The following is a 12,778-nucleotide window of genomic DNA, read 5'->3' as shown; positions in this document are numbered from 1 at the left end:
CAATTCAAAACTGAAAATAGCATGGCAGCTCAATTGACTTAACAAATAATAACTTCTACTGGCATGTATCTCAGATCGTTGTACTGCGTTATGTGGTCTTCCTTTACCAGCAATTCACAGTTCAAGTCATACAGTCTACAACCTTCTTCGCGATTTTTTCCGCTCTTTTCCGACAATCGCTAGGAGAGTTGGCGCAGTTATTTAGCGTGCATGCATTTTCGTAGAGAACCTGTGTGGTCTGCGAGCCAAATAAAGCCGACAACGGCCGCTGGAGAGCGCAAATCACGTTAATCAGCTCGTTTCGTGTGCTGTCGGCACTCTCTCTCTTGACGTAGGATGTTCTTATCCGCGTACATGTTCACGTTAACTGCCTCGTGCAGAGTAATGACGGCTTAATTGACCAGTTGGTACAATTGCATTCAGCGTCGAAACCCATCCAGTCCAGGACATTAACGGGATATCCTAAATTTCTATCATTTCACACATTAACTTGTCGATTTCTTTTGATTTAGTTTTCATCGTATACCATTTTTTATTTCACATCAAGATCCTTTCAAACTTACCTATTTCTTAGTTTCTTGTCGTGCAGCTGTAGTGGACGTCGGTAAACTAATCCACCTTTCATATCAAAATTTGCAGTATTCTTCACATTCAGCAGTGTGGAAAGACGTTTATATGCCATTTCAAAGCACTAGCTGCAGCTAGAATACAAAGTGAGGCGCAAACGATCCATTCACTTTCTAGCCTGCCTTGTGTCAAAAATTAGATTGTTCCTACGCACGTCTATTGGGTGTGCATCCACTGTCACGGCACCTTGCGTTCCATTCTTGTTTACAGCTCAGTGAACTGATAACTAAGCGCTCTATTGACACCGTCAAGGATATTTGTGAAAATGCACCTTACTCTAATTCTTGTTTCATGAGCAACGTTAGCGCGTCCACGCTACTTCCAATTTTTTACAAAATATACAATAACTTGTGTATGTAACACCGAGTCACAAGAATTTCAGGATAGCAGGCTAGCGTCGTATTGTACTCACCTGCTTGTGCATCTCGACGTTTAGGCCGTACGACATCTCGTAGTACTGAAAATGGAAAGCAAACAATATATTAGAGTATAGATAACGTTCGAAATAAAACAATTACATGAATGAGAGAAAAACTCGCTGTTCACAGCAACAATGAAAACACAACCACCATCATAACCATTTACACTGACGGTAAAAATTTTCGATGCCAAAAAATAATTAATATCGAGTAAAGAAATTTCGGGAATACGTTTGTCTAGGTAACATATTAACGTGGCTAACATTGCAAGATAACATATTAATGTAAGCACGAGATAAGCCATTGCAAATGGGTAATGCTGGTATATTAATAACCGGCGTAACCGTAGAATTGTGAACGCAAGCACGCGAACGTTAATGCTTTGTGTTGTACAGATGCTGGATGTAATTTTCTTGGATAGAGTTCAATGACTGTTGCACTCGGCCGGTAAGTACAGGGATGGTTATTGCTGGTTGTGGATGACGTTGGAGTTGTCGTCCGGTGATGGCCCACGTGTGCTGGGTTGGATGCATATCTGGTGATCGAGCAGATCAAGGCAACATGTCGACACTCTGTACAGCACGTTGGCGGCATGTTGGCGAGCGTTATCCTGTTGGAAAACATTCCCTGGAATTCTGTTCATAAATGGCAGCACAACAGGTCGAATCACCAGACTGACGTACAAATTTGCAGTCAGGTTGCGTGAGATAACCGCGAGAGTGCACCCCAGACCATAGCTCCAGGTGTATGTCCAGGGTGACTGACATGCAGACAGGTTTGACTGCAGGCCCTCAACCGGCGTCCCCCTACCCAACACACGGCCAACTCTACCCAACACACGGCCATCTCTGCCACCGAGGCAGAACCAGCTTTCATCAGAAAACACGACAAACCTCCATCCTGCCCTCCAATAAGCTCTCGCTTGACACCACTGGAGTTGAAAAATGACGATGGTTTGTGGTCAGTGGAATGCACGCTACAGGGCGTCTGGCTCGGAGCTGTCCTTGAAGTAACCGATTTGCAACAGTTCGTTGTGTGACTGTGATGCCAACTGTTGCTTAAATTGCTGCTGCAGATGCAGTACGATGCATCACAGCCATACATCGATCACGATGGTCTTTCCTCTTTGCAGTGCCACTTGGCCGTCCGCAGCTCCGTCTTCTTCCGATCGCACTTTCTTGTGATCACTGCTACCAGCAGTCATGTACAGTAGCTACATTCCTGCCAAGTCTTTCTGCAATACCTCTGAAAACACATAAGGCATTCTTGACTAACATCAACTCCCCACGTCAAATCTCAAAGCTAACTAATGCTCACGATTGTTGCAGCGTGTTGTTGTTGTTGTTGTTGTGGTGGTGTTCAGTCCTGAGACTGGTTTGATGCAGCTCTCCATGCTACTCTATCCTGTGCAAGCTTCTTCATCTCCCAGTACCTACTGCAACCTACATCCTTCTGAATCTGCTTGGTGTATTCATCTCTTGGTCTCCCTCTACGATTTTTACCCTCCACGCTACCCTCCAATGCTAAAGTTGTGATCCCTTGATGCCTCAGGACATGTCCTACCAACCGATTCCTTCTTCTAGTCAAGTTGTGCCACAAACTTCTCTTCTCCCCAATGCTATTCAATACCTCCTAATCTTCAACATTCTTCATATAAAGCAAATCTGATTTGCTTCCTCATAGAGACGCTACTAGCGCCACTCTCATGTGACTGGCGCGATATCTGATAAGATATATCTCAGGTGTGGAAAGACGTCCACTAACTTTCGTTTATGCAGCACAACTCCTTCTTGGTGATGCGATTTTCTTTTCCGTCATTGTATTATTATTACGACTACTCTAACGTGAACTACTTGTGATACTACATTTACTTTGTAAAATCATCCAAATTTAATCTCCAGATCGCTTTCCTTTGCTTCCACATGACCGGTTTCCTGCCAACTTCCCATCTTCAAATTATGTCTTAAGCTGAACACTAACCCGCCAAATACGTAACTGAAAGTTCACTGTCGTAGGTCAGTGAAAGTCAACTTTCAGTTCCATATTCGACGGGTTATTCTGTAACTATAACAAATTGCCTGAAGATAGGTAGCTGGGCCGAAACTTGTCATATGGAAATAAAGGAAAGCGATATGGCGACTGAATTTGGACAACTGCGGATATTCCCTGAAGAGGAATACGTCTAGTCGATATCCTGATTGCAGTACCCCGTCACCACATACGCCGCTACGGCCAGGTACCAAATTCCCCAGCGCGACGAATTAGTTACTACAGCAATCATCAAAAATATCAACACAAGATTTATACCCCACTCGTGCCTTCATTCTGCCGCCCTTACAACGTAGTAGAGGAAATATAAAGACATAAGGCTCTACTGCAAGCAGTTATTCGACTTGGCCTTGATTGATAGAATTGTTGGATGTCCTCCTGACGGATATCGTGCCAGATTCTGTCCAATTGGCTTGTTACATTGTCAAAATCTTGTGCTGGTTGGAGAATGCTGTCTATAAAGTTCCAAACGTTCTCAATTGGGGAGAGATCCAGCGACCTTGCTAGCCAAGGTATGGTTTGGAAAGTACGAAGGCAAGCAGTGGAAACCTCGCCGTCTGGAGGCTGGCATTATCTTGCTGAAATTTAAGCCCAGGATGGCGTACCATGAAGGGCAACTAAACGGGGCGTACAATATCGCCGAGTTACCGCTGTGCCTGTGAGTGTGCCGCAGCTGTCAACCAAAGGGGACATGCTGTGAAAAGAACTGGCACTCCTGGTAGTAGGGCGTTATTGGTGGGCGACAATCAGGCTGGTTTCCCACCTCTGTGCGTGGCGTCTCCAGACATGCCTTCGCTGGTCATGGAGCTCAATTTGAAGAGAGACTTATCACTGAAGACAATTATACTCCAGTCAATGAGATTCCAGACCGAAGACGTGTTTAGAGATGCCTCAGAGCGCGGTAGGCTGGCAGCCTAACTGTCGCCCGCCATATGGACAGGCGGCTAGGAGTGATGGTCTGAGGTGCCATTGCCTTTGACAGCGAGCCCCTTGGCTGTCATTAGCGCACCCTTACAGCACAGCGGCACGATTCTACGCACTGTTCTTGCAAGCCATTCAGGGCTTACATTTGAACATGATAATCCTGCCCGCACATGGCGAGATTTTCTCCTACCGCTTGTATTCGCGCTTGGCAAACCCTACCTTAGAAAGCAAGCCCGCCAGATCTCTGCTCAACTGAGGGCTTTTGGAGCATTATGGCCAGGGCCTTCCAACCCGCTCGAGATTTTGACTGTCTAACGCGCCTATTAGACAGAATTTGGCACGACACCCCTCAGGACGTCGGACATCTCTATCAATCAATGCCAAATCGAATAACTACTTGTGTAAGAGCTAGAGCTGTAACATGTTGCCGTGTCACGAGGGGTACTCGAACAGGAAGTCTTGGTCGTAAGGTCTTTCCTCGTAACCTCCTTATTACAGTCTGATCGGACACAGCGGCTCCAGTGGCCCTTCTGAGATCAGCTTGCAATGTTCTGGCAATATCCATACGACACTACAATGCAAAGATGGCCAGATATAGGTCGACACGTGGGCTTGTAATGCATCGGCGACCTTTTCCAAGCTGCCTTGCGTACTGACTTGTACAAGCTATTGATGGCACATGGAGAGGCACTGGCATCTCCAACAACCTCCCTTGATTCTTTTTGGATCAAACAGACCCCCCTTGTAACTTGCACTACATTAAGATATCGCACTGCAAGTGCTTGGTTGAATACAACGATCAAAGATGACAACTGCCATCTGTGTACCTTACTAGGAAACACTGGGACACCGGTACACACTTCTTCTGGGGGACTCCTGATACTGTAATACGTAACACAGCCGATAGACGGCAAATGACCTTAGTTGTTTCATACGTTGAAAGTGAAGATCTCAATAAAACCAAAACTACCGCCTGCATCGAAATATATCTACCACACCGGACGTTGATACACGTGGTCCTCTAATACGATTGATTGAGGAAGTGAAATACATTTTTCTACTGGCAGATGGCGTAATGATTAATTTTGCGCCGTATCAGGTTATTTAAATCCACTGATTGTTAGTTTTGATTGCATTATTTAAAAAAATATCGGTTTTACGAGCCGCATTTTGCGTCTGAGAAGAAGTCTGAGAAGGTAGAACTAAGTACTAGTTTATTCCAACATACGGCTTTTACTTCAAGCGTATATTGGAGTGGCAATGTTAAAATGTGATTAGCCGCGCGGAGTGGCCGCGCTGTTTGAGGTGCCATGTCACGGACTGCGCAGCCTCTGCCGCCGGAGGTTGGGTTCGTCCTCGGGCATGGATATGTGTGGTGTTCTTGGCATAAGTAAGTTTAAGTAGAGTTTAAGTGTAGGGACTGATGACCTCAGCAGTTTGGTTCATTAGGAATTCACTCACATCTGAACATTTTGCGATGATTAATCTGCTAATTTACCAGCTGTGCAAGACTTTAATTAACTCGAAAAATACTTCTAGAACAGGCTATAAGTATTTATCGTTTAGAATTACTAGAAAGTCTCTGGGTTATAGATTTTAATGTACCGGCGAATTTTTTCTAGTACGCAGTGAGATGTATATGTACGACAAAAAAAAGAGAATTTCCGTTGCATATATGCGAGGTTTTTGATGTCGGGCCCCTATTGATGGACGTTTCACCTGGATCGGAATGGGATTATTCTCTGAGTGTCCAGAAGGGAGAGTGAGGAACAGATACAGGGTGATTCAGGTGCCCCTACCGCCGTCGTCTTATGCAACCCGCAATATTCTCCCGCTCGCTTGGCGCAAACTATGGCCTACAGAAAAAAATGAACAGAACCTTTCCCGTACAAAAGTCCCCTTCAGACGCACTTCCACCCCTCCCTTCATCCCTCACCAGTCAGGATTTCTAGTATGTTGTTCGTGGCATTCGCTGTACAAAAATTTCCGACTACAAGAACCATTCCTATATACGACCATTTTTGTTCTCTATCGATTGAGCTATTACGCCACCAGCATAGCCGGCCTTTTCGTCAACATAATTAATTTAAACGTGCCGTGACAATGAAAGAAAAAAACGACTTTTGTAAACGTTACGCTAAAACTAATTACACTAACAATTCGATCCGAAGTTAACCCTTACAAGCACAGTAGTTTCGTACTCAGAAGGCCTGACATAATGCAACGATGTAATTGTTTACTTTATGATACTAAAATTCACAAAATTGTATGGTAAAATTCACACAAACGTCAATTTTAAAATCTGTAAATTTCCGACTACAAGAACCATTCCTATATACGACCATTTTTGTTCTCCGTCGATTGAGCCGGTGGCTTTGATAAGGCCAGTCAATGAAGATCAAGAAAGGTCGAATTTGGGAAATAGTTCGCGCAGTCGCAAATTTGTGTACAGCAATAGAAGCAGTGACATAAGCAATAAACTAGAAATACTGACGGATGGGGGCTGGTCAGTTTTTTTACGTTTTTCTTGAATGACTCGAAAATTACGGCCTCTAGCGAAAACTTATACCAATACAAAATTTAACTACATTAAATTTCCTACAAAACTGGGTCCTATTCGTTTCTTCTGTAGGACTAATAGTTTTCGCGTAGTGAGCGGGAGGATACGAAAATCTCGCGCGTGGTTTTGAAAGGCCAGATATAACATTGCGGGTTGCAGTAGAGGCTGCTGAACCACCCTGTATACTGCCACAGCACCCCAAATAGAAGAAGAGCCACACAGGGTAAACTAAATTAGATTATTGCGAAGAAACACTCACTAACCTGACGTCCAGATAGTAAAAGCTTTGGCTCGTAGCATTTCGAGACCAGTTTTCTAATCTTTCGCTAATTGGCGTGCACACAATTTAAGTATGTGGTTTTGGTCCCTGTAGTACCTGCGCTGAGAAGGAGACGGATAATGAGGTGACAAAAGTCATGGGATAGCGATATGCACACATACAGATGGCAGTAGTATCGCATATGCAAGGTATAACAGGACAGTGCATTGGCGGAGATATCATTTGTACTCGCGTGATTGATGTCAAAAGGTTTCCGATGTGATTATGGCCGTACGGCGGAATTTAACAGACTTTGAACGCGTGGTGGTAGTTGGAGGTAAACGATTGGGACATTCCATTTCGGGTATCGTTAGGCAATTCAATATTCCGAGATCCACAGCACAACATCGCCTGCAGCGCCTCTCCTAGGCTTGTGACCATATCGGTTAGACATTAGATGACTGGAAAACGATGGCCTGGTCAGATAAGCCCCGATTTCCGTCGGTAAGAGCTGATGGTAAAGTTGGAGTATGGCGCAAAGCCCATGAAGCCATGGACCCAGGTTGTCAACAAGGCAAGGTGCAAGCTGGTGATGTCTTCATAATGGTGTGAACTGTGTTTACATGGAATGGACTGGATCCTCTGGTTGAACAGAACCGATCATTGACTGGAAATGATTATGTTCAGCTACTTGGAGAGCAATGGCAGCCATTCATGTACTTCATGTTCCCAAACAACGATGGAATTTTTATGGACGACAATAGGCCATGTTACTGGGCCATAGTCGTTCGCGGCTGGTTTGAAGAACATTCTGGACAATTCGAGCGAATGATCTGGCCGGTGAATCCCCCGACATGAATCCCATCGAACATATGTGGGACGTGATCGAGAAGTCAGTTGGTGCACAAAATCCTGCACCGGCAACACTTTCGCAATTACTGACTGCTAGAGCGGCAGTATGGCTCAATATTTCTGCAGGCAACTTCCAACTACTTGCTGAGTCCATTCCACGTCGAATTGCTGCACCGCGCTGGGCAAAAAGGAGGCCAACACGATATTAGGATGTATCCCATGACTTTTGTATCTCAGTGTATACTGCCACAGCACCCAAAATAGCAGAAGCGCCACACAGGGTAAACTATGCTATCGTGAAGAAACACTCAGTAACCTGACGCCTAAATAGTAAAAGTTTTCGGTCGTAGTAACTCGACCCCTGTTTGCAAACACTGTGGCTTCCACACAAGCCAAATGTGTGGTTTCGGTCTCTGTTGTACCTACTCTGAGAAGCAGACAAGACTTTACGGGCTACTCGGTGCCACCGTAGATCCAGCTGGCAGAGCCAGGAAGACTCTGTCAGAGGGAGACACGTAGCGGCCGGCCCATCAAATTACGCCGGCAGACGACATCCAGCGGGAAGCGCATCGGCTTACCTGCCGGGGGCGCGCCGCCGGGGCTCCAAATTAGATTTGCAACCGGCACGGGGTGGGACAAGGCGGCCGAGGCGGCAGTCGGCGAAGGGGAGCGTGGTGCAATACGCGAAGAATGTGCAGGCAGTCCGTGTCCGCTTCTGTGCGCAGCAGCGCACTCTGTGACAGGGGAGGGCTCACTGCCCGATTGTGTCCAATGCTGTGAGGGTTCTCATTACGCGATTGAGCTGTTGTCGAAGATGAGTACTTTCACTGACGGCCGCCCGAACAGACAAGTGAAGTCGGCTTTGCTTCATTAGCTTTTTGTAGTACTGGCGAGGCTTTGAGCTTGACTCGTGTTTTGTTATTGGCCATCTCTCACGAGGGGATCTTCTTGCTGGTATGGTTGTTCAGTGTGTCCAGTGGCGCTAATTAAAGCTTCTGTAAATCAGCGGTAAATTATGTATAGAGCAACGAGTTATCTCTGGAGATTTTTGCCACTTGACCTATGAGAACTGTCACACAAAGCAAGTGGCATAAAATTGTCACATGCAGTTTCGCAGTTAGTCTTTGTAATCTAGCGAGATGCAGAACGATTAGCACAATATCGGAATACAGGCGATGCATTCGCATGTCTGGAGTCGTGAGAGACACGGTGCATTATTTGTAAATACGAGATCTAGACGCCTAGTTCGGCGCTGGAAGTAGGGTGATGCAGAAATCGCAACTTTGAAGCTAGGTCCGAGATTGCAATGGCAGTTGTACTGATATGTCCGGAAGAACTGACACCATGCGGAATCGGCAGCTGTGATAGCTATTACGTAAATTGAAGGTGTAGAGGGAGACGTAAAAAGGAAAGAGAAGAAACTATTGATATCAGCTGCATCGGGAATTTATGTAGAATCTGTGGTGACGAGCCAAAATGTGTGCGACACCGGGATTCAAACCCGGGATCTCCTGCTTACTAGTCACTTTCGTTAACGTTTTCACGACGCCTCTGGTGCTATTTGGGATAGAGGTCGGAACGTGAGAAAGAGCGCGGCAATCCATGATAAACGTGCACTGTATCCCATATAGACCACTCTGAACATCTCTTGTGACACAGATTTAGACATACAGTGTTCCAAGACGACTTGTTGACATTGCATCCACATCGTCCATTCCCGGACACATGTTCGTAAGACCTTCTTTCCTCCATTTCCAGTCAGAAATCCGTCCCTGCAGTTTGTCGGTTTTATTAATGTTCACCCTGTATAATGGGTAACTGTATGGTCCTGATGAAAAAAAAAAGAAATAATTTCTTGTTGTAATCTCAGTTTTGGGGTAAACATTAAAATCGTAAATAATGAAAACAGTTTACTCGGTAAATATCTGTGTATTGCGAATATCCCAGCTACGTCACTCAGAAATAAGGCATTTTTGTCCAATGATTCGGTATCTTTACTGCATACTGTAGAGACGAGGAATATTTCTAGTTCCCTTAAAGCAATTTACAAAGCTCCAACAACGAAGTACGGCGGCGAGATTCAATTATTCTGGCTGATTACTGAGCGCCGACGAACAAGGGAAGGGCACGCAGGCCTTGGCAAAATACGAGACGGCTGCGGCGCCAATCCTGCCGCGTTATTTGTCCTAATTACGGCTGATGACACTTGCCTATGCATGAGAAGGCCACGCAAAACTGATTCGCGAGCGTTTAGCGACCGGTAACGATGCCCCCTCCGCACTTCACACGCGCCATTATTTCTGGCATTTACGCCGCTAATGAGACCGATAACACAGCTATCGCCCACGGTTCCCAGCAGTTCGCCACTCTATTTCGCGTCGCTCGCCGAACCGCAACGGCAATTCCAACTTAACACCGCGCCCGCCCAAATCATTTAGGATCAGGTGTAAGGTAGCTTCTTGTTCAGTAGCTGGCAGCGAGCGTATGAGTGCCAACAGCTGCAACTGCACAGAACGCAAATAAATAATTAGTGTCGTTCTTTATTAATAATCAAAACATTCATACCATTGTGAGGCGTAGATGTCACATGTGATGTCTGTCAAGATAGAGCTGTGCGCGCGCGCGCGCGCACACACACACACACACACACACACACACACACACACACACACACACACACACAGAGAGAGAGAGAGAGATATGCATGCGCCCTGATGATTGCCAGGTGCATATTCTCTGCTTTTGCCGTGCACGAGGTGTGTTAAAAACCATTCATCCAGTTTTACAAGACTATATGAGTATCGTCTACGCGCGTGAAGATTGGGATGAATTTTAACTTATGCATTCTATTAATACTAGGAGCGTATGCATGAGTGCGTCTTGCATATTCTCTGCTTTTGGTGTATACGAGGTGTGTCAAAAACCATTGATCCAGTTACACAAGACTATATGAGTATCGTCTACACGCGCGAAGATAGAAAATTGGGATGAATTTTAACTTATGCATTCTATTACTACTACGAGCGTATGAATGAGTGCGGATTCTATTTCAAAAGAAATTCAATAATAACATTACTGACGTTATCTATGTCAATGAAAGGATACTCAATAAGACAATAGAAGAAGATGAAGCTATACTTTACGTACTTTTGTATACGTACCTGATGTGGGACGACGTAAACAAGAGAGAGAGATGTTTTATAATAATCTTCAAGCTGTTACTGAGACAGTTCCCAAAATGGGAAAGATCTTGCTCTTGGGAGATCTCAATGGACATACTGGCGATTAGATTATTCCAGCCATTAAATAAAAGATTTAAGGAACAAGAATACATAAAACTGGAGAAGATCTAAGTCTTTTTGCGCACTGAACGAACCACGTATTAATAACAAGTACTTCCACCGTAAGCAGCAGTGTAAAGAAACCAGGAGTAATACAAGACTAAGTGCTCGGTTACTGATTACATCATGAGCAATAGAGCCATTCACCCAAGTCACGTATTAGACGTGAGAATGTAACATCGGCCAATGCATTATCAGAATATGGACTGCTGAAGTTTAAATTGAACCAGAAACTTAGATCGAAAAACCAAAAAAATTAGAGACTGGCTGAAGAAATGATTAATACTGAAGTCACGGAGGACCAGAGGACTAAGATGCTGTATCAAACTAGATTAAAGCAGAAAATCCTTCATAGCCATGTCTACATGAACAAGTTAGGCAGAGTACTCTCAGGTCATATATATATCAAGTAGCAGGGGAAGCTATAGGTACGAAAAGAGTAAATGTGATAGGAGACAGTACTACATGGGGAACACCTTGTTAAAAAAAAGGTAGCTACTAAGTAGAAGAAAGCATTTCTGAAATATCAAGAGAGTCAAAGTCAAGATCACTCGTAGTAGGGTAAATTCGGATATTCGAAAAATAAGAGGACTGTTGAGAGCGACATACAAAAGGTATGGGACGAGACCTTACGGAACACAAACGAAAGGATGGTGGATGCTCCAAACACAAATCAAGGACATTAATGAACGCATTGAGATACAGAAAGTAATCAAAATCCAGTGGGAAAATTATTTTAAATTGCAGTATTAGGACATAACAGAGTGTAAATTGAAGCTAGACACCAAAGCATAGCAAATGACAACCAGACTTCTCATTAGAGGAAATATGCTCCACAACAAATAAACTTAAAAACAAGAAATCTCCAGGACCAAATGGCATACACAATGCACAAAAACATGGAAGGCAAGTATTATAACAACAGCTTCTTACTTTATTTAACAAAATTGTGAAGTAAGGTAGGATACCACGAGAATGGAAAGAACGTATTACAATTCCAGTGCATATGTTCAAATGTGTGTGAATTCCTAAGGAACCAAACAGCTTAGGTCATCGGTCCCTGGACTTACACACTACTTAAACAAACTTATGCTAAGAACAACACACACACTCATGCCCGTGGGAGGACTCGAACCTCCGGCGGGAGGGGCCGCGCAGTTCGTGACATGGCGCCAAAAACCGTGCGGCTCTTCCGTGCGGCTTCACTGCATAAAAAAGGAAGTAAACAAGTATTAGATAATTGCTGAAGAAGTATACTTGATACTACCTTAAAACAATAGTACTTAGAGGAGAATGTAGAATTACATAGAAATAGCAGAACAACAACAAGGATTCAGGAAAATCAGGAGCGCAACAGTTGTACTTTCGCTCTAAAACGTATTGTGGTGATATCCATAGAGCTTAACAACCAGCCTACCTGTGTTTCGCTGATCTGTCAAAAGCCTTTGATAGGATCAGAAAAAAACCGTATAATTCAAATCTTAATCGACAAAAGAGTGCCAACTGGCTTAGCGAAACTCTTAGGACATATATATATATATACACTAATAAAACGAAAACTAAAAGATACGAAGAACTGACAGATGAAATTATAACAGATAAAGCAATCAGACAAAGAGACTCATTAAGTCCACTCCTTTTCAACTTGGTAATGGACCACAACAGAATATGAAATGGGAAATAAGGTGGTATATATTATATGTTATGCTGATGATGCTGTACTGATAGCAAATAATGAGGATGCTTT

At 44.2% G+C, this 12,778-nt stretch overlaps 1 protein-coding gene across 1 annotated transcript in view; it reads right to left on the bottom strand.

Moving 5' to 3' along the window:
* LOC126412196 (protein groucho) overlaps positions 1–12,778 on the bottom strand; it is a 697,281-nt gene that overhangs the window by 222,813 nt on the left and 461,690 nt on the right. Inside the window, exon 4 of the mRNA XM_050081679.1 lies at positions 1,040–1,084. Within this exon, the coding sequence (XP_049937636.1) occupies positions 1,040–1,084 (45 nt within the window). The remainder of the gene's footprint in view (positions 1–1,039; positions 1,085–12,778) is intronic.

Source organism: Schistocerca serialis, chromosome 7, assembly GCF_023864345.2.
Source record: "Schistocerca serialis cubense isolate TAMUIC-IGC-003099 chromosome 7, iqSchSeri2.2, whole genome shotgun sequence".
Classification (NCBI taxonomy): domain Eukaryota; kingdom Metazoa; phylum Arthropoda; class Insecta; order Orthoptera; family Acrididae; genus Schistocerca; species Schistocerca serialis.
This window is presented reverse-complemented; position numbering and strand designations above follow the sequence as displayed.